This window comes from Coregonus lavaretus (genome assembly GCF_964263955.1).
Source record: "Coregonus lavaretus genome assembly, contig: HAP1_SCAFFOLD_502, whole genome shotgun sequence".
Classification (NCBI taxonomy): domain Eukaryota; kingdom Metazoa; phylum Chordata; class Actinopteri; order Salmoniformes; family Salmonidae; genus Coregonus; species Coregonus lavaretus.
In genome coordinates this window covers 280,035-302,956 of record NW_028167160.1, presented here as the reverse complement: position 1 = coordinate 302,956, position 22,922 = coordinate 280,035, and the positions used below count along the sequence as shown (strand labels likewise).

General features: G+C 46.5%; 1 protein-coding gene across 1 annotated transcript; it reads left to right on the top strand.

The window, feature by feature from the left end:
• Window positions 1-1,327: 1,327 nt before the first annotated feature.
• On the top strand, window positions 1,328-16,702 carry LOC311113834 (tripartite motif-containing protein 16-like; the record flags this gene model as incomplete). The annotated part of the gene is made up of 6 exons (XM_084189129.1): window positions 1,328-1,909; window positions 2,334-2,429; window positions 15,224-15,457; window positions 15,598-15,757; window positions 15,883-15,942; window positions 16,179-16,702. 6 exons carry the CDS (start codon window positions 1,328-1,330, stop codon window positions 16,700-16,702), a joined length of 1,656 nt encoding a protein of 551 aa, XP_084045255.1.
• Between the last annotated feature and the right edge of the window lie 6,220 nt (window positions 16,703-22,922).

Here is a 22,922-nt window from a genome sequence, read left to right as displayed (position 1 = left end):
GGCCAGCAGCAGCAAAGGTAGGATGCTGATGACGTTCATGGCACCGATGGGCAGGAGGAAGCTGTTCAGGTGCAGGTTAGAGGTCATGGTCTGAATGTCGTAACCTGATGGAATCTGTGGGAGAGGTCAGGGTAACAACAGATTCTAGGACAACATTATGGAGCATAAATAAGCATGAATATATTTACTTGTTTTACCCCCAACATCTGAAAATAATGTATTTTCACTTTCCACTGAAATTAAACAACGACCTGAAAATGTTCTAAAAATCAATGAATGAATGGATACCATTTTTATGTTTAAATTGAGTTTTTAAGTGATTGCCCAGTGATTATGCTCTGAGGAGAGCTAGGTATTTTATTTTGACTTTTCAATGCCTTTTGAAAGTGATTTGTGAAACATTAATTTTTTATAGAAACTCCAGGACATTTTCCTGTTTAAACCGGTCCTTTGGCACCAGTGTCCTGGTCATGCCCTGAAAACACCCTGCAGACAGAGTATTCTACTACCAGGGAAGGGATAAAACTACAAAATACAATTACAAAATACAGATACAAAATACCATAAAGACCAATGTATCAAAATAAACTACTAAATACTTATATTAATGTAGTTAATTAAATGTAACGTATTTAATTTTAAATACAAAAATACATTTCCAAGTAGCCGGCCCTGGGTATTATTATTGGCCTTGTTTTTGGGGCGGAGCTCATTAGAATAATACTCAGCATGCTTTGCAATGATACATTTTTACATTTACATTTTTGTCATTTAACAGATGCTCTTATCCAGAGCGACTTTCAATTAGTACATCTTAAGATAGCTAGGTGAGACAACAATATATTACAATCGTTCAAGTACATTTTCCCTCAACAAAGTATTTATCTACATTTATATTTAGTTCATTTAGCAGACGTTCTTATCACACCATAGTGCTATCAGACTTCTGATACCAATGCAGGGTGAAAGGTGGGCCACAACATGTGAATCGCTATTTAAAAAATGGTATAGAGAAGTATTTAGTATTTTGAAAATAAAAAATAAAAAATAAAAAATGCATTGGAGTGTAGTTCAGCCCAGTGTAATTCAAATGACAAAATACTCAGATGTAATTAAAATATGAATTTCAAGTAACATAAATACTAACCATCTCTGCCTACTACCCAACACTCTGTCACACTTCCTTATCAAAGAAACCACACACCCTCTACATACAGAGTACACAGTCAAGTAGGAAGCCCCTCCCTGTCCTCTGGTGTAGAGTTCCATGAAACCGAAAGTAATCTTTGACACTGCCATTGCTTAACCTACGGGAGAGAGCACCAAAATGGCAGTTAATCAGGGACTGTTCTGTTGCTCCATCTGTCTGGATCTACTGAAGGATCCGGTGACTACTGCCTGTGGACACAGCTACTGTATGGGCTGTATTAAAGAAAGCTGGGATCAGGATCATCTGAAAGGTTTCTACAGCTGTCCCCAGTGCAGACAGACCTTTAACCCAAGGCCTGTTCTGAAGAGAAACATCGTGCTGGCTGAAGTGGTGGAGAAACTGAAGAAGACAGGACTCCAGGCTGCTCCCCCTCCTGCTCTGTGCTATGCTGGACCTGGAGATGTGGTGTGTGATGTCTGCACTGGGACCAGAAAGCAGAAAGCCCTCATGTCCTGTCTGGCGTGTGTGGCCTCTTACTGTGAGACACACCTCCAACCTCACTATGAATCTCCTGCTTTCAAGAAGCACAAGCTGGTCAAAGCCACCGCACAACTACAGGAGAAGATCTGCTCTCATCATGACAAACTGCTGGAGGTTTACTGTCGTACCGATCAGCAGTGTATCTGTCTGCTGTGTGTGATGGATGAACATAAAGGCCATGAAACAGTGTCAGCTGCAGCAGAGAGGACTGAGAAACAGGTAAGACCAGAACTACTTGTTGGTGACTGTCTGATAAACAAATAATTAAAGATACAGTAGGAACTAAGGATGTTTGAATATGAGATCATTCAAATGAAATCAATCCACGGCAGAACAAATATGAACACAAACCTTGAGTATATTAGGTTTGCTCCCAATGTATCACCATTTTCTGAACTCAAACACTATTATCATTCCGAATGCCCTTTTAAGAGTTCAAAGTTCAGCCTCAACCCCTTGATACATGTACACCTACCATAAAAACTATAATCATTAACATAGCAACATAGAAAATGTCATATGGTAAAGGGACTTCCTCAAGATTTTAGACCTTCCTCTCTATGTGCCCTATGTCCCATTACTATACTATTGATCTACTGGACAAATAAAGCTTGGTAGCTCATTGAAGAGTGATTCTCCACAGAGGCAGCTGGGGATGAGTCAGCAGAAGTTCCAGCAGAGATTCCAGGAGAGAGAGAAGGAGCTGAAGGAGCTCAAACAGGCTGTGGAGTCTCTCAAGGTGAGTATTGTTGACCAGAGGAGACACACCATTTCACTTCTCTCCTCCAGTCAGAGAGAGAGAGAGAGACAGAGAGAGGGAGAGGGGACTCTCCAATCCCACTTACCTCACTGTTGGGAACATGCTGTCTGGACTCTGTTCAGAGAATAGACTGCTTAATGTAACCGACGGGATATGAACCAGGTCTACCGCGGGAGAAAGCAACAGCTTAACCGTTACACCAAGAGGACATTCCCTATTGGGCTGAGGGCCGACACTGATTTTGAAATCGCAGGCGGGGCTACTTCATCACATAACCATGAGTAACCATGACTGACTCATGTCCCCTATACATTAACATGGAGCCCTCTCTCTCTCTCTCTCTCAATTCAAATAAATTCAAATGGCTTTATTGGCATGGGAAACACATGTTTACATTGCCAAAGCAAGTGAAATAGATAATAAACTAGTACTACAGCGCCGGAGAAGATGGCTGCCATTTTACAGCCCTCTAACCAATTGTACTATTATGTGTGTTTTTCCGCGTTATTTGTAATTTATTTTGTACATAATGTTTCTGCCATCGTCTCTTATAACCAAAAAGAGCTTCTGGATATCAGGACAGTGATTACTCACCTCGTATTGGACGAAGATTTTTTTCTTCAACGAGGCGGCCGCGAAGGATATCATACAGACACCCGACAAGGCCCAAATCCCCGTCATTCGCGTGAGGAAGAGACGGAGATATCGTGGACGTAGATCGGGGTGCCTTGTAAGGATCCGACGGCGAGCGAGTAAACTGCCTCTTCCATCAATCATGTTAGCCAACGTTCAATCATTTGAAAATAAATTGGATGACTTAAGATTACGGTTATCCTACCAACGGGACATTAAAAACGGTAATATCTTATGTTTCACCGAGTCGTGGCTGAATGACAACAATGATAATATTCAGCTAGCGGGCTATATGCTACATCGGCAGGATAGAACGGCTGACTCCGGTAATAATAATAATAATAATATGCCATTTAGCAGACGCTTTTATCCAAAGCGATTTACAGTCATGCGTGCATACATTTTTTTGTGTATGGGTGGTCCCGGGGATTGAACCCACTACCTTGGCGTTACAAGCGCCGTGCTCTACCAGTTGAGCTACAGAGGACCACAGTAAGACAAGGGGTGGCAGTCTGTGTATATTTGTAAACAACAGCTGGTGCACAAAATCAAATACTAAGGAAGTCTCAAGGTTTTGCTCGCCTGAGGTAGAGTATCTTATGATAAGCTGTAGACCACACTATTTACCAAGAGAGTTTTCATCTATATTTTACATAGCTGTCTATTTACCACCACAAACCAATGCTGGCATTAAGATTGCACTGAATGAGTTGTACAAGGCCATAAATCAACAGGAAAACGCTCATCCAGATGCAGCGCTCCTAGTGGCCGGGGACTTTAATGCAGGGAAACTTAAATCCGTTCTACCTAATTTCTACCAGCATGTTAAATGTGCAACCAGAGGAAAAAAAACTCTAGACTGGAACATGTTCCGGGATTCTTCAGACAGCATTGAGGAGTACACCACATCAGTCACTGGCTTCATCAATAAGTGCATCGATGATGTCGTCCCCACAGTGACCGTACGTACATACCCCAACCAGAAGCCATGGATTACAGGAAACATCCGCACTGAGCTAAAGGGTAGAGCTGCCGCTTTCAAGGAACGGGACTCTAACCCGGACGCTTATAAGAAATCCCGCTATGACCTCCGACGAACCATCAAACAGGCAAAGAGTCAATACAGGACTAAGATTGAATCGTACTACACTGGCTCTGACGCTCGTCGGATGTGGCAGGGCTTGAAAACTATTACAGACTACAAAGGGAAGCACAGCCGCGAGCTGCCCAGTGACACAAGCCTACCAGACGAGCTAAACCACTTCTATGCTCGCTTCGAGGCAAGCATGCATGAGAGCACCAGCTGTTCCGGATGACTATGTGATCACGCTCTCCGTAGCCGATGTGAGTAAGACTTTTAAGCAGGTCAACATTCACAAGGCCGCAGGGCCAGACGGATTACCAGGACGTGTACTCCGAGCATGTGCTGACCAACTGGCAAGTGTTTTCACTGACATTTTCAACATGTCCCTGACTGAGTCTGTAATACCAACATGTTTCAAGCAGACCACCATAGTCCCCGTGCCCAAGGACTCTAAGATAACCTGCCTAAATGACTACCGACCCGTAGCACTGATGTCTGTAGCCATGAAGTGCTTTGAAAGGCTGGTCATGGCTCACATCAACAGCATTATCCCAGAAACCCTAGACCCACTCCAATTTGCATACCGCCCCAACAGATCCACAGATGATGCAATCTCTATTGCACTCCACACTGCCCTTTCCCACCTGGACAAGAGGAACAACTACGTGAGAATGCTATTCATTGACTACAGCTCAGCATTCAACACCATAGTGCCCTCTAAGCTCATCACTAAGCTAAGGATCCTGGGACTAAACACCTCCCTCTGCAACTGGATCCTGGACTTCCTGACGGGCCGCCCCCAGGTGGAAAGGGTAGGTAACAACACATCTGCCACACTGATCCTCAACACGGGGGCCCCTCAGGGGTGCGTGCTCAGTCCCCTCCTGTACTCTCTGTTCACCCATGACTGCATGGCCAGGCACGACTCCAACACCATCATTAAGTTTGGCGACGACACAACAGTGGTAGGCCTGATCACCGACAACTATGAGACAGCCTATAGGGAGGAGGTCAGAGATCTGGCCGTGTGGTGCCAGGACAACAACCTCTCCCTCAACGTGACCAAGACAAAGGAGATGATTGTGGACTACAGGGAAAAAAAAGAGGACTGAGCACGCCCCCATTCTCATCGACGGGGCTGTAGTGGAACAGGTTGAGAGCTTCAAGTTCCTTGGTGTCCACATCACCAACGAACTATCATGGTCCAAACACACCGAGACAGTCGTGAAGAGGGCACGACAAAGCCTATTCCCCCTCAGGAGACTGAAAAGATTTGGCATGGGTCCTCAGATCCTGAACAAATTCTACAGCTGCACCATCGAGAGCATCCTGACTGGTTGCATCACCGCCTGGTATGGCAACTGCTTGGCCTCCGACCGCAAGGCACTACAGAGGGTAGTGCGTACGGCCCAGTACATCACTGGGGCAAAGCTTCCTGCCATCCAGGACCTCTATACCAGGCGGTGTCAGAGGAAGGCCCTCAAAAATGTCAAAGACTCCAGCCACCCTAGTCATAGACTGTTCTCTCTGCTACCGCACGGCAAGCGGTACCGTAGTGCCAAGTCTAGGTCCAAAAGACTTCTCAACAGCTTCTACCCCCAAGCCATAAGACTCCTGAACAGCTAATCATGGCTACCCGGACTATTTGCACTGCCCCCCCACCCCATCCTTTTTACGCTGCTGCTACTCTGTTAATTATTTATGCATAGTCACTTTAACTCTACCCACATGTACATATTACCTCAACTACCTCAACTAGCCAGTGCCCCCGCACATTGACTCTGCAACGGTACCCCCCTGTATATATAGCCTCCCTACTGTCACTTTATTTTACTTCTGCTATTTTTTTTCTCAACACTTTTTTTTGTTGTTGTTTTATTTTTACTTTTTTTGTTAAAAATAAATGCACTGTTGGTTAAGGGCTGTATGTAAGCATTTCACTGTAATGTATGCACCTGTTGTATTCGGCGCATGTGACCAATACAATTTTATATTATTTGATAAACAAAAGTGAAATAAACATTCAGAAATGAACAGTAAACATTGCACTCACAAAATGTTCAAAGGAATAGAGACATTTCACATGTTATAATTCAAGTGCAAACAGAGTGACCATTCGCCAGACTGAGTTCTGGAGGTGAAATGGAAATTAATGAGGGAAAGTTAAGTGAGGTAGAAGGTGTGGTGATGAGCTCAAAACCAGAGCCTGGCATCAATGGACATGATAAAGAAGAATATGGTGCAGTAGGAGTTACATTGTTGTAGAAAGTGGATCCATACCTTTTGGCAGATCCATTTGTGGTTTAAGGTTGGTGGGAAAGGAGTTGCGTGCAGTTGAATCAGTGAAGGTAACCTGTAGTGGACTTGTGATATTTGTTTGTGTTTCTTCTGACCAGAGAGAGTGGGCGCTCCGTGTCACGCAACTTGGGTCAAGATCTGTTTCTTGCTTTGCTCTTAGGAACAGGACACCATTGAAAGGAGTGATTTCTGGGGTAGCGTTAAGTGTAGAAGTGGAGCAATTAAGGTTGAAGACTGCTGGTGTTTGTGATTCCCGCCGTTGCGAATCCACTGCACTGATTCAGGTGCAACGTTTATGATCATGTTGCAGCAGTTTGTAGGAGGGAGATTCCAAGATGTGGGATGTGTGCAGGAGGGCATGGGATAGAAGATTGTGTAGTTTCGGTGGATAAAGTTGTGTGTGTCAACTGTTGGGATGCCCATGTTGCTGGGGATCGGAAGTGTCCGGTGCGAGAGAGGCAGGTTGAGGTGGCTAGAGTCAGAGTAGTGCAGAAGGTGTCGTATGCTGAGGCAGTGAAGAAAGTAGAGGAGGATGGGTCAAGGGTGAGAGATCCTGAGAGGATCCCTGTGAGTAGTAGATCTGTGCCAGCACAGAGGGATAGGCCAACGAGTGATATATGCTTTAGTAATGATAGCTTCTTAGCGCTCATAGCAATGGTTATCAACTGTACCGCAGAAATGGAAAGTAAATCACAGAAAATAGATGTTGTGGTGGCAGCTGCAGAGAAGTATTTGGGCATACAAGATTAGACTTCAGAAGAGTTACAGGGTGTGTTGAGTGGTGGTGTCCCGTCCTCCCAGGCCGTTGGCATGGTGCAGGAGCAGATAGGGTCAAAGTAGTGGAATGGGGTAGTAGGTATTTAATGAGTGTAGGGTTAGTTGGAAGGGTGATTTTTTGTATTATTATAATTTCCCCTTTTCACATTTTGTATCACAAAGTATAATGGATTTATATTATAGTCCAGTTGGGGGCGGTAATGCAACACATTGGATGCCAACCGCCGTTAATCTCCAAAGAAGAAGAACTATTATATTAAGGCTATGTACAGTGTTGTAACGATGTCTCTGTCTCTCTCATTCATTAACTTTCGCGGTAGTTGGTTGTGTGGGTCTCTGGTTATGAATAGGGTGCTGACAGACAATTGTTGATGGATATTTATAGAGCTCTGATCAGGACGACAACTGATTACTGGTGTACAGTTTATGGAACAGAGGTAAAGACTTGGCTTCATAAGCTGGACAGAATCCAGTATATAGCTTTAAGGATATGTATTGGTGCATTTAAATCAACATATGTATGTGCCTTACTGGTGGAGGCAGGTGAGATGCCTTTGGATATACAGCGTCAAAAATTGTCATTATCTTATTGGGTTGAAAGGCTGTGAGGTTGAGCATCCCACTGCTACTGTTCTAGATGACTGTTGGGAATATACTAGTAGACAAGGCAGTGGTTTTGGTTGGACAGTTGGAAAGCTTGCTGATGAGAGTGGTTTGAGGGAGTTGGAGGTTGGCCCTTCTGTGGTGATAGGGGATGTTCCTCCATGGTTACTCCCAGATCCTGTTGTTGATCTAACCTTGGTAGAGAAAAGGAAAGATTGGTCAGAAGTCAGTGATATAGTGAAACTGGTTGACAATTACATTGGTAGAAGTTTTTATGCTTTTTTAATGCTTTTCACAGACGGATCCAAGGACCCAGATAGTGGGCTCACAGGAGCAGGCGTTTACGTTCCTGAATTTGATGTGCAGATATGTAGAAGACTAACAGATGAACTGTCAGTATACTCAGTTGAACTGTTGGTGATAATAGTTACCCTCCAGTGGGTGGAGGACGTACAACCTGTTAGAATTATAGTATGATCAGATTCTCTGTCTGTATTGAATAGTTTATCATCTGGTAAATCTAATAGGAGTGACCTGCTATTGGAGGTATTCATGTTAATTTGGAGAATTGAGAGAATGGGTGTAGTAGTGAGATTCTGCTGGGTCCCAGCACATTCGGGTGTGGAAGGGAATGAAATTGTAGACCAGTTAGCTAAAAGAGCTTTGAAACTAGATATAATGTATATTAATGTTCCACTGGGTAGAGGTGAGGCCAAATGTAAGATCAGAGCCATTTTGATAGATGTGTGGCAGAAGAGATGGTACTCTGAGCACAAGGGCCGGCATTTATATGAATCGTTTACAGTTTTACAGAAAGGTCGATGGACCAAGATTCAAAGGTCAGATTAGGAAGGAAGAGGTGGGGTTTACTCGATTGCGCTTAGGACATTGTACATTGATCTCGTCATTACATCTGGTTAGCAAGCATGGGAATGATTTGTGTCTGGAAGGTATGGTTGATGAAATGGTGGAGCATGTGTTGTTATATTGTTGTAAGTATGTTGAAGAGAGGGAAAGATTGAAGTGTAGGGTCATTGAGGTTGGGGGGGTTTGGAAGGGATTTTGGGGATGGGGGAGGGTCTATTAGAAGTTAGTAGGGCTCTTCTTTATTTTCTCAGAAGTACTGAGTTAGGTAGGAGGATTTAGAAATGTTGGAAACCGTGATTGACCACACACTCCAGCACAGTAGGTGGCGGCATGCACCTTTAACGTTGGTTTGTGGACCGCCATTATATCATAGAAGAAGAAGTTGCTTGTGTGAGAGTTTTGTGGTTCGTGAGGAGGGCTACTATTCTTTTTTCTTTTGGTTCTTGCGTATTTTCTGAATTTATTTTCTCATGGTGGAGGGTTTGTTTATTGGTTTCCACTGTTTATCGTTTAGAGTTGAGGGGGGAGTAGGGGTAGTTTGTTAGCGCGGCGTGATGGCCTCAACCGAGTGGAGAAGAAACGCTGTCGCTTCGGGTGCGTTCCGGAGAAAGGTGTGGAGGAAGTTTTGCTCATGGTCGGCGAACAGGTTGGAGCAGAACATCTGCACTCTGCATCCAGAATGAACAAGGCGGTGGTCGTGTTAATTAAAAAGGTTTGTCTTGTTGTGAGTGGGATTTTTGTGAGGGGTGTGTTGGTGCAGATTTCGCCTCTTTCGATAAGAGTTGTGGTGGCTAATCTGCCTCCGTTTATTACGTACGAACCGACCGCAAGTAGTTGGTTCATTTTGGTAAATTTGCAAGTGGGATTTTTGTGAGGGGTGTGTCGCCTCTTTCGACAAGAGTTGTGGTTCTAATCTGCCTCCGTTTATTACTTACGAACAGACTGCAAGTAGTTGGTTAGTTTTGGTAAATTTAAAAAATAAAGTGGTTTTCGTGTGCTCTCGGCTGGGTGCCAAGCGGAATCCGATAAAAATGTTGTCTCTTTTCGTAGACAACTTCAAGGTTACGCAGGGGAGGGGTGGAACGCAGGGTTTGCTAGCACAGATAGTTGTCAGTGTTTCTAGTGTGGGGATGTAGGACATAATGCTAGTGCAGACAAGCGCGACCAGCCGGCAGCGGGGGCTAGGACTAGGCTGGACACAATACATTTTTAACACCTTTTTCTGATAAAACTACTTAAATACATCCGCCATGGAGCCCAGTTTCATAATATTACCATATGTCCCAGATGCTTGCCGTAGGTTAGAAATAATAGGGCATGTATCACCCTGCCAGCTCCTATTAGTTGTATTGAGCTCTGTGGCACCAACTCGCCTAATGAAAGTTATATTCCCAGCCCATTGTTCTGCGTCATAATGCCAGCTTCACTATTGTTGGTAATGAGACCAGCCTGTATTAACATTGTAGCTTTACCTCAGGTAACTTATTATTAACAAGGTTATGACTACTTGGTGAGCAAACTCACTGTTCACCTGGGTACACATTGTGGTGACCCACAGTGCTACATATGGTTGGCGCATAGCAATCAAACAATTAACATTTTCTGGTTACGGTTAATCATATTTTCTTTCAGAAAAAGGTGTATAACCTAAACAAAACGCATATCCGTCCTCTTTTTCAAGATGTGGCCGATTTAAACAGCCAAAATACATTTTTTCAATTAAGAAATAACCTTTTAATTTTTTTTTACATTTATTGTTTCTATATTACTGCTGGGTAATTTGATATGTGTCGACATCTGTAAGTTCATAGGCATTGAATTGAGCGAATGCTGCGCAGGTTCACTGAGTTGTAAACTAAATGGATAGGTGTAGCTCATTGATTTATAGATCTGACACAGTTGCTACCTCAGATAATGAGCCTAGCAAGTGTCGTGAATGAGGTATATAGTACCCACAGAAGGCCTCAGGGAGGAGCAAGAGAGCTATAAACCTATTCATTTTTTTGCTTTAAATACCCTAAACCTAACAATCAATCAATCAAATGTTTATAAAGTCCTTTTTACATCAGCAGATGTCACAAAGTGCTATACAGAAACTCAAACCCTACTTATAACCTATTTTAGCCTTAACTCTAACCCCTAACCCTAATTCTAGGGTAGGGTAGCCTAGAATACGTTTAGAAACTATTTTAGTAATATTTTTATGTTAGTAAATACCATTATAGTACTAAATAGCATTTATTGTTATTTTTTAAATAAAACCTATGTAACCTTTATTATTCATTTTATTATATGTATTATTGCAAGGCAGAACACTTGATGAACAACACATTTGTTTTATTTTTTAAATGTGGTTTGAACAGGGTGTGACCTAGTAACCTCTATGTGAAAGTCCAGCAATTGGCATGTCATAGGTGGGACAGGTTTGAGACTGATCTACAGAATTTATAAGAAAAATACACTTTATTTCTCAGCTACCTCACCAATGTCTTTACGTTAATTAATAACTTTTAATTGCTAAATATTTCCAATAGATGGCTGCATAAAACCACAAAGCATCAGTTATAGGCTACAAGCATAAAATAGCATGCAACCAAAGACTATGTCCTTTGATTTTCTAAAAAGGTCACTCATTACTTTACAGTTAGCTATATATCTCGTATTAGGCCTGTGTTGCTTTTGGGAGAGCAACAAAATATTAACTCCAGCAGGTATTGAACACTGGCCAAATAATCACTAGTCAGATGCGCTAACCTCAACCCTAGTAAACATGCATTATATAAAAACGTTCTTAATATCTGATATTGGGAGTAAACAGTCTCGGAATAGAAAAGACAAAACACTGCATCTTCCAGCCCGCCAATCAATTACGTCATGCAACCCTCGTGGTTAGCAAATCTACCTCAACATACCCCTCGCTTGTGCGAGAAGGCTTATTGATAATCGTTATAGTACAGAGTGCTCGCTGTCGCTGACGGCTCAAGCTTTTGTCGGGGCTTGTTGATTTGGCTACTTGTTCGAGAAGGCAGAGTGGCTCGATGCTGGTTGATTAATTTGACAATGAATGTACTAGAAAAATACGTTTTTGTCAAGCAGAGGTGACTGAATTAATGTTCAGGCTTATTGATAATCGTTATAGTAATGAAGTATAATTTCAAAACATGACCATAAAAACAGGTAATAATAAACATGAATCATCATTATATTACTTCACAGTAATGTGTTTTCAGTCCTTCCTCTTGAGTTAGCGGTGTGGAAAGGGACAGAAAAAAGCTCAGGCAGGAGGAGTTTTCCTGTGAGGGGGAGTGGTGGTGTATCCAGGGAGAGAACTAAACTAATCTTCTGAAATGTCATTCATGGTCTTATGCTGCCATCTATTGGAATTATTAAGCAACTGCAGTAGTACTGAATAAACTGTATGTCCTTACTAAGTGTATATCTTTACTAAAGTAGTAATTACTTAGAATTGCAGAATATATGGAGGGGGTACCAGGAGGGAGGAGAGTAGAGCAGGGTCAAGTGGTGGTGGTACCAGGAGGGAGGAGAGTAGAGCAGGGTCAAGTGGTGGTGGTACCAGGAAGGAGGAGAGTAGAGCAGGGTCAAGTGGTGGTGGTACCAGGAAGGAGGAGAGTAGAGCAGGGTAAAGTGGTGGTGGTACCAGGAAGGAGGAGAGTAGAGCAGGGTCAAGTGGTGGTGGTACCAGGAATTAGGAGAGTAGAGCAGGGTCAAGTGGTGGTGGTACCAGGAGGGAGGAGAGTAGAGCAGGGTCAAGTGGTGGTGGTACCAGGAGGGAGGAGAGTAGAGCAGGGTCAAGTGGTGGTGGTACCAGGAAGGAGGAGAGTAGAGCAGGGTCAAGTGGTGGTGGTACCAGGAGGGAGGAGAGTAGAGCAGGGTCAAGTGGTGGTGGTACCAGGAGGGAGGAGAGTAGAGCAGGGTCAAGTGGTGGTGGTACCAGGAGGGAGGAGAGTAGAGCCGGGTCAATTGGTGGTGGTACCAGGAGGGAGGAGAGTAGAGCAGGGTCAAGTGGTGGTGGTACCAGGAGGGAGGAGAGTAGAGCAGGGTCAAGTGGTGGTGGTACCAGGAAGGAGGAGAGTAGAGCAGGGTCAAGTGGTGGTGTGCAGGCCGTGGAGAAAACAGTGGTGGGGAGGGTTGCAGCTGGGCTACATGAGCAGAGGCAGGTTTCTGTAGTAACAGAGACTCCGGTGGGCGAAGGCTTGGTGGGCTCATCCCAGGAAATATTGCCTGTCATTGGGGAAGAGGCACTGATCATGGGGGAAGTGCAGGGGGCCAGAGACTGGGGAGGAGGAGGACAGTACCGTGCCAATGGTGGAGGAGGAGGAAGAGGGGGGAGGTGAGTCTGCGGGAGCGGAGGACAAGGCGGTCTCGTTTTCAGACGGCTCATTGGATCCAGAGCTGACAGCCAGTCAGGCTGAGGGCCCAGTATATACGGTGAGAGAACTTTCTAGGTTCCTGATGGAGACTAAAGGGGAAAAAGAAGGTTCTGCTGGAGTCTTATTTGATTGATCCTGGAAGGTTTGTAAGGTCACTACAACACGTGATGAAGAATGAGGGGTTTAGTGTCCTCTCACCCAGGAAGCGGTATAGGCTGAGAAAATGGGTCATGGGTTCTTAAGGGCATGTCTTCAGAATCTGCTTAAATGGATGGTTTTTTCTGGCATGGCGGCTTTATGGGCTTCTCTACTGGTTTCTGATTGTGATGATTTCCCTCCCACCTCTTATGGAGATTTCACGGTTAGACTTCCTTAACATGAACGGCGGCAGAGACTGGGGGAATATGTCAAACCAAAACATTTAAACGTGATTTTTTTGCAAGAGACACACAGTGATGTGATTAATTAAGTGTATCGGGGGTCTGGTGTAAGGGGGCGCAGGTGCTGAGCCATGGCACAAATCTTAGTGCAGGGGTAGCAAAAGAGGTGTGTAAGGGTAGGTTGTTAGTGGTTAGAGCCAAAATCAATGACCTTGTCTTTGATTTCCCAAATGTGTCTGCACCTAGTAGAGGGCTCAGTTCTCTGTTTCACCAGGGCCCAGGCAGGTGTCCTATTGGAAAGTCCATGTAAAGCTCTTCCAAGATGTCACTTTTTGCTCAAGCTTCCAAGGCTTTTGGGAGAGGTGGGGACAGCAGAAGGGGGAGTAACTTCTGTTGTGGGGGAGATGAGGGAGCCTGATGGGTGGGTAACTTCTGTTGTGGGGGAGATGAGGGAGCCTGATGGGTGGGTAACTTCTGTTGTGGGGGGAGATGAGGGAGCCTGATGGGTGGGTAACTTCTGTTGTGGGGGAGATGCGGCTGTGGAGTTGTACTCTGATTTATAGAGGGCAGAACTCTGTGATCCTGGGTGTTCTCAGGTTCTGCTCACAGACCTTTCCAAACTCTCTCTGTCACAGATAAATCAAATAGACATGTCCCTGGCCTTTCACAAACTCTCAGCTGCTGTCTCTCAGACGGTCTGCCTGTGGATTTTTATAAAAAGTTCTGGGGAATTATTTTACAGGACGTGTGTTGTGTGAGTGCGTCGGGGTGGGGGAGCTGTCGCTAAGCTGTAGATGGGAGGCTTTGACTCTCCTGCCCAAACAAGTAGATTTGAGCGACTTAAAGAACTGGAGGCCTGTGGCATTGCTCTGTTTGGACTATAAGGTCTTTACCAAGGTCCTCGTTAACAGACTGAAGTCCCACCTGGACTCTATTGTACACAAGGACCAAACGTACTGTGTACCAGGACGCTCAAACACAGACAATCTGTTCATAATCAGGAGAAAGCCTTTGATAGGGTGGACCATGAATATCTGTTCAATGTGTTGTTTTTGTTGTGGGGAGAATGCCATGCTCTCACCCCCCCCCCCCGGCGTTCTGCTTGTGGATCTGCAGCGCAAGTTAGTAAACATTTTATGGTCAGGGTGGCAGCGTTCTGACTCCCTCATTGTCAAGGTTAGACACATCAGGAGCTTAGCGGGAGTGAAGGGGCATCAGTGGCAGGGGGTTGTGGGGGCTGAGAGCATGGCAGGGTATAGGTGGAGGGTGCTCTATAAGCCCAGTGCTGGAAAGGTCAGGGGTCCTCCAGTGGAGGGTATAACATGGAGCCCTGGACACCAATAGCTGGTTGGCTCGGGTTGACCTGGGAGTTGGGGAGGGGTGTCCGTTTTCTGCAATGACAGACTGTTCATCATGTTTTTTCTGTGTTGCCAGGGTAATGCCATTACTGTTGACGCCTTAGGGTTGAGTTTGAGTTGTACAAAATGATCAACAGTGTGGAGATGTTTCAGGAGGTATGGGGGCTCAGGGGGGCTGTCTGTACGGCTGGAGAGGAGGGGTTGGATGGACGGTTGGAATGTGGTGCTGGATGGTGTATTGTACTGTGGTGTTGGGTACTGGATAATGTGATTGTGTAGAGGTTGTGGTGTCACGCAATGTGCTTTTAGGGGTGGGGGTGTTAGTGTAATGAGGATGGCTCATTAAAGTAAGACAAGTCAGTCTCTCTCTCTCTCTTAACAGAGCTCTGCACAGGCAGCAGTGGAGGACAGTGATAAGATCTTTACCGAGCTGATCCGCTCCATTGAGAGAAGGCGCTCTGAGGTGAAGGAGCTGATCAGAGCCCAGGAGAAGGCTCAAGTGAGTCAAGCTGAAGGACTCCTGGAGCAACTGGAGCAGGAGATAGCTGAGCTGAGGAAGAGAAGCACTGAGCTGGAGCAGCTCTCACACACAGAGGATCACATCCATTTCCTCCAGGTAACTCAACTGCCTTGATACATGTGATATGAAACTAAAACTCAATGTGAAACTCTCAATCATTTGGTTCTGTTCTCTCGCTCTCTCTCGCTCTCTCTCGCTCTCTCTCGCTCTCTCTCGCTCTCTCTCTCTCTCTCTAGAGTTATCAGTCTCTCTCCGGTACCAGTGTATCTTCAGACTTACCCAGCATCGTTGTCCGTCCTCTTCAGTACTTTGGAGATGTGAGTAAGACTGTGTCTGAACTGAGAGAGAAACTAGAAGACGTCCTTAAAGGAGAATGGACCAAGATCTCCACTACAGGTGTGTTGAAAATAATAAGAACATCAACTTTAGACCATTGAAAGTTCCCTACTAGTCATATACATGTGGAATATGGTATGATGATAACATTCCCTCTCTCTGTGAATGTGTTTGTGTGATTGTAGTGAATATAGTGGATGTTGTACTGCCTCCAGCGCCCAAGACCAGAGAACAGTTCTTACAATGTGAGTCTCTTTATTCTGAAGTAACTAACAGTCTCTTTTTACTGACACTCCTAACAATCCCTCTAGAAATATATAGCAATAGTAGATCTAATCAAAGACTGGGTATCTATCTGACTCCTCATATTTCTCTGATTTGATCTCTGCTGTGCTCTAATCAAAGACAGGGTAGATACAGTATCTGACTTAACTTATTGTTCTAACTCCCCTCATTGGTCTCTGCTCTGCTCTTCTCCCAGATTCCTGTCAGCTCACACTGGACCCAAACACAGCAGGCACACTCCTCTCTCTGTCTAAAAGGAACAGAAAAGTGACACGTACAGACCAAGACGAACCATATCCTGTTCATCCAGACAGATTTACAAACAACTTGATGGTTCTGTGTAGAGAGGGTCTGTCTGGACGCTGTTACTGGGAGGTGGAGTGGAGTGGGTGGTGTGTTATTACAGCAGTCTCATATAAAGACATCAGCAGAACAGGGACAGATGGTGGATTTGGACACAATGACAAGTCCTGGAGTTTACACTACTATGGTGGTGGTTATTGTTTCAGACACAATAATGTTAGGACTAAAGTATCAGGCCCTCAGTCCTCCAGAGTAGGAGTGTACCTGGATCACAAGGCAGGTACTCAGTCCTTCTACAGTGTCTCTGACACAATGACCCTCCTCCACAGAGTCCAGACCACATTCACTCAGCCCCTCTATCCTGGGTTTGGGATTGATAGTCTTTTACCTGGTACTGCTGAGCTGGTTAAACTGTAGTAGGGGCCCACTTAATGAATACAAATTATATTTTCTTATATTTGTTCAAATGTAATGTTTTAATCTTGTACATCAACATTCTATCCTGGGTTTTATCTCCGTAATAGTGCTGCTTTTAACCTTTATTTAACTAGGCAAGTCAGTTAAGAACAAATTCTTATTTACAATGACGGCCTAGTGTCACAAGAACTGATGTGGATGTGGTGGAGGAGTCAGGCGCAGGACACAGAGACTTCGTCCAACAGACTTTACTAGTCAAAAGTGCAAAAATACAATACACGGCCTCGAAAACAAACAGAGGCGAGCGATTACGCAATCCATGCGTAAAAACACCAAACAAAACAAACAGAGCGAAAACACGCAGCTCCTATCGACAGGCAGACAATAACACACAACACAAGACTAACCAAACGAGAAACTTATAGGAAACATAATTAACCAAACAGGAAACAGGTGTACACAATCAGACAAAACCAAAAAGACATCGAAAACATCAAACGGTGACAGCTAATACTCCGGGGACGACGACCGCCGAAACCTGCGCGAACAAGGAGGAGGAGCAGCCTCGGCCGAAACCATGACAGTACCCCCCCCCCTTGACGCGCGGCTCCAGCCGTGCGCCGTCCCCGGCCTCGGGGACGACCAGGAGGACGCGGAGCAGGGCGCGTAGGGTGTCCACGGTGGAACTCCGTCAGGAGAGACGGGTCTAGGATGTCTCTCCTCAGCACCCAGCACCGTTCCTCCGGACCGTACCCCTCCCACTCCACGAGATATTGGAGACCCCCCATCCGACGTCTCGAATCCAAGATGGACCGAACAGTGTACGCCGGAGCCCACTCGATGTCCAGTGGGGGCGGAGGAGTCTCCCTGATCTCATCGTCCTGGAGTGGACCAGCTACCACCGGCCTGAGAAGAGACACATGGAACGAGGGGTTAATATTCTTATAATCAATAGGCAGTTGTAACCTGTAACACACCTCGTTCAATCTTCTCAGGACTTTAAAAGGCCCCACAAACCGCCGACCCAGTTTCCGGCAGGGCAGGCGGAGGGGCAGGTTTCTGGTAGAGAGCCAGACTCGATCACCAGGTGCGTACACCGGCCCCTCACTGCGGTGGAGATCGGCGCTCGCTTTCTGACGACGGATGGCCCGCTGCAGGTGGACGTGTGCAGCGTTCCACGTCTCCTCCGAGCGCCGCACCCACTCATTCACCGCAGGAGCCTCGATCTGGCTCTGCTGCCACGGTGCCAGAACCGGCTGGTAACCTAACACACATTGGAAAGGGGTTAGATTGGTTGAGGAGTGGCGGAGAGAGTTCTGGGCCATCTCTGCCCAGGGGACATACCTCGCCCACTCCTCCGGCCGGCCCTGGCAATACGATCTAAGAAACCTACCCATATCCTGGTTCACACGTTCCACCTGCCCATTAATCTCCGGGTGGTAACCCGAGGTCAGGCTCACTGAGACCCCCAAACGCTCCATAAACGCCCTCCAGACTCTGGAGGTAAACTGGGGACCTCGATCAGACACTATATCCTCGGGTACCCCGTAGTGCCGGAACACGTGGGTGAATAGTGCTTCGGCGGTCTGTAGGGCAGTAGGAAGACCCGGCATTGGGAGCAGACGACAGGCCTTAGAGAACCGATCCACAACGACCAGTATAGTAGTATTCTCCTGTGAAGGGGGAAGGTCTGTGACGAAATCCACCGAGAGGTGAGACCATGGTCGTTGTGGAACGGGCAGGGGTTGTAACTTACCCCTGGGCAGGTGTCTAGGCGCCTTACACTGGGCGCACACCGAACAGGAGGAGACATAAACCCTCACATCCCTTGCTAACGTTGGCCACCAGTACTTAGCGCTAAGGCAGTGCACATTCCGGCCAATACCCGGATGTCCAGAGGAGGGTGACGTGTGAGCCCAATATATCAGTCGATCCCGAACCTCGAGCGGAACGTACGTCCGACCCACCGGGCACTGTGGAGGACTAGGGTCGGTACGCAACGCCCGCTCGATCTCAGCATCGACCTCCCACACTACCGGTGCCACCAGACAAGACTCCGGCAGTATGGGGGTGGGCTCAACGGACCTCTCCTCCATGTCATACCGCCGAGACAGTGCGTCTGCCTTACCGTTCTGGCACCCAGGGATGTACGTGATCTTAAATACGAACCGGGCTAAAAACATGTTCCACCGCGCCTGGTGAGGGTTCAATCTCCTAGCTGCCCGGATGTACTCCAGGTTACGGTGGTCAGTCAAAATGAGAAAAGGGTGTTGAGCCCCCTCAAGCCAATGCCTCCACGCCTTTAGGGCCTGTACCACGGCTAACAGCTCCCTGTCCCCTACGTCATAATTTCGCTCCGCCGGGCTGAGCTTTTTGGAGTAAAAAGCACAGGGGCGGAGTTTAGGTGGCGTGCCAGACCGTTGCGAAAGTACGGCCCCAATACCGGCCTCTGACGCGTTAACCTCCACCTGAAATGGTAAAGCGGGATCCGGATGCGCCAGCACCGGAGCCGAAGTAAACAGGTCCTTCAGTCTCCCAAAAGCCCTGTCCGCCTCGACTGACCACTGCAAACGCACCGGACCTCCCTTCAACAGAGACGTTATGGGAGCTGCCACCTTTCCAAAACCCCGGATAAACCTCCGGTAGTAATTTGCAAACCCCAAAAACCGCTGCACCTCTTTAACAGTAGTTGGAGTTTGCCAATTACGCACGGCCGACACTCGGTCAACCTCCATCTTCACCCCTGACGCAGACAACTGATAACCCAAAAAGGAGACAGACTCCTGGAAAAACAGACATTTCTCTGCCTTGACATACAGGTCGTGCTCCAACAGCCTCCTCAACACTCGGCGCACCAGGTCTACATGCTCGGCTCGGGTAGAAGAGTACACAAGAATGTCATCAATGTACACAACCACACCCTGCCCCTGCATGTCCCTGAAGATCTCATCTACGAAGGATTGGAAGACTGAAGGAGCGTTCATCAACCCGTATGGCATGACGAGATACTCGTAATGACCTGAGGTGGTACTAAATGCTGTCTTCCATTCGTCGCCCTCTCTAATGCACACCAAGTTGTATGCGCTCCTGAGATCTAGTTTTGTGAAGAAACGCGCCCCGTGCAGTGACTCCGTCATAGTCGCAATCAGCGGGAGTGGATAACTGTATTTCACCATGATCTGATTGAGACTACGGTAATCAATGCACGGGCGCAAACCTCCATCCTTCTTCTTCACAAAAAAGAAGCTTGAGGACGCAGGGGAAGTGGAAGGCCGTATTTATCCCTGTCTCAGAGATTCGGCTATGTACGTTTCCATAGCTCTCTTCTCCTCTTGAGACAGAGGATACACATGGCTCCGTGGAAGCGCTGCTCCTGCCTGGAGGTATATCGCACAATCTCCCTGCCTATGAGGAGGCAACCGCCTTCGCCCTCGATTTACTGAACACTATTGCCAAATCCTCATATTCAGGGGGAATGTGCAGCGCGGGCACCTGGTTTGGACTCTCCACCGAGGTCGCCCCCACGGAAACACCTAGACATCGCCCCACACACTGAGCAGACCACTCCTTAAGAGCCCTCTGTTGCCACGAAATAGACGGATTATGGGTAATCAACCAGGGAAGCCCCAACACCACCGGATACGCAGGAGAGTCAATCAGATATAGCTGAATAGTTTCCTCATGACCCCCCTGCGTCCTCATCCTAAGTGGCGCCGTGACTTCCCTAATCAACCCCGATCCCAGGGGACGGCTGTCTAACGCATGGACTGGGAAGGGGGGTTCGACAGGAAGAAGGGGAATTCCTAGTTTCAAACAAAAATGTCGATCAACAAAATTCCCAGCTGCGCCTGAATCGACTACCGCCTTATGCTGGGAATGAGGTGCAACCTGTGGAAAACGTACAGGTAAACAGACGTGCACAACAGAGAGCTCTGGGTAATTGGGACGCCTACACACCTGGAATGACTCCCCAGTGCGTAACCTGTCGTCCTCTCCCCTAGGAGACTCTCCCCAGCACCTGGCCGCAGTGTGCCCTCCACGGCCACAGTTGGTGCAGGGGACAGCCCCCCTCGGGCTCCTCCTCCTCCTCTCTCTAGAGCCAGCACCTCGAGCTCCATAGGGCTCGGCTCGGAGGTGCTGGAGGGTGGAATGGACGACCCCCACTCGGAACGTCCGCGGGCTGCCAGCAGGGTGTCAAGCCGGATGGACATGTCCACCAGCTGGTCGAAGGTGAGGTGGGCATCCCTGCAGGCCAACTCTCGACGGACGTCCTCCAGTAGACTACAACGGTAGTGGTCGATGAGGGCCCGCTCATTCCACCCTGCATCCGCCGCTAGAGTCCGGAACTCCAGGGCGAACTCCTGTGCACTCCTCCTCCCCTGTCGGAGGTGGAACAGACGCTCCCCCGCCGCCTTCCCCTCAGGTGGATGGTCGAACACTGCCCGGAAGCGGCGGGAGAACTCCGCGTAGGTGATGGTGGCGGCGTCTAGGGGGAGCGACCCAGGGATGTGTGTGCTTTGGGGATCTTTAACAGAATGTGACTGGTAGAACGGGTATTGTATGTGGAGGATGAGGGCTGCAGTAGGTATCTCAGATAGGTTGGAGTGAGGCCTAAGAGGGTTTTATAAATAAGCATCAACCAGTGGGTCTTGCGACGGGTATACAGAGATTACCAGTTTACAGAGGAGTATAGAGGACAATGATGTGTCCTATAAGGAGCATTAGTGGCAAATCTGATGGCCGAATGGTAAAGCACATCTAGCCGCTCGAGAGCACCCTTACATGCCGATCTATAAATTACGTCTCCGTAATCTAGCATGGGTAGGATGGTCATCTGAATCAGGGTTAGTTTGGGAGCTGGGGTGAAAGAGGAGCGATTACGATAGCTCTAAACCCTCAGAGGTAGTAATCACACCGGTGGGGAGAGGGGCATTCTTCTTACCAAACCACATGACATTTGTTTTGGAGGTGTTCAGAACAAGGTTAAGGGCAGAGAACTTGTTGGACACTAAGAAAGCTTTGTTGTAGAGCGTTTAACACAGAATCCAGGGAGGGGCCAGCTGAGTATAACACTGTATCATCTGCATATAAATGGATGAGAGAGCTTCCTACTGCCAGTCAGTTCATTATTTACAAGTTTTTCCAACACTTTGGATAAACAGGGCAAAATAGAAATTGGCTATAACAGTTAGGATCAGCTTGATCTCCCCCTTTAAATAAAGGACGCATCGTGGCTGCCTTCCAAGCAATGGGAACCTCCCCAGAGAGGAGAGACAGGTTAACCTCCACGGGTTCGGTGTTCCGTATACGGGACGGTTGAGCTAACGTGTGCTAATGTGATTAGCATGACTGTTGTAAGTAACTGCAAACTTTCCAGGACATAGACATGTCTTATATGGGCAGAAATATTAAATTATTGTTAATCTAACTGCACTGTCCAATTTACAGTAGCTATTACAGTGAAAAAATACCACGCTATTCTTTGAGGGCACAACAACAACAAACTTATCATGGCAACTGGTTTGATACATTCACCTCTGAAGGTAAATAATGTACTTACATTCAGTAATCTTGCTCTGATTTGTCATCCTAAGGGTCCCAGAGATAAAATGTAGCATTGTTTTGTTTGATAAAATAAATTTGTATATTCAAATGTAGGAACTGGGTTCTACAGTTTCAACCCCTGCTGTCTCGGGCTCCACACCCACCCCGGCCATCTAGACGTGTGAAAGTTAGTGTATAAGCTAATAATCCATCATGTATGACATTCCTGGGAGTGTGTAAACGTACATTTTGTATTACCATATCATTTTTGTATGTTCACTATAGTTATGTACTTGAAAATGTATCAATTGACCAATTCGGCACATTTGGGCAGACTTGATACAAAACAGTCCAGTATTGCAATGCGTCACTGGATCAATCTGAAACTTTGCACACACACTGCTTCCATCTAGTGGCCAGAATCTAAATTGCGCCTAAACTGCATTATTATATTGTGGCCTTTCTCTTGCATTTCAAAGATGATAAAAATACATTACAAATAACAGAAACGCATGTTTTTTTGTTTGTATTATCTTTTACAAGATCTAATGTGTTATATTCTCCTACATTATTTTCACATTTCCACAAACTTCAAAGTGTTTCCTTTCAAATGGTATCAAGAATATGCATATCCTTGCTTCAGGTCCTGAGCTACAGGCAGTTAGGTTTAGGTATT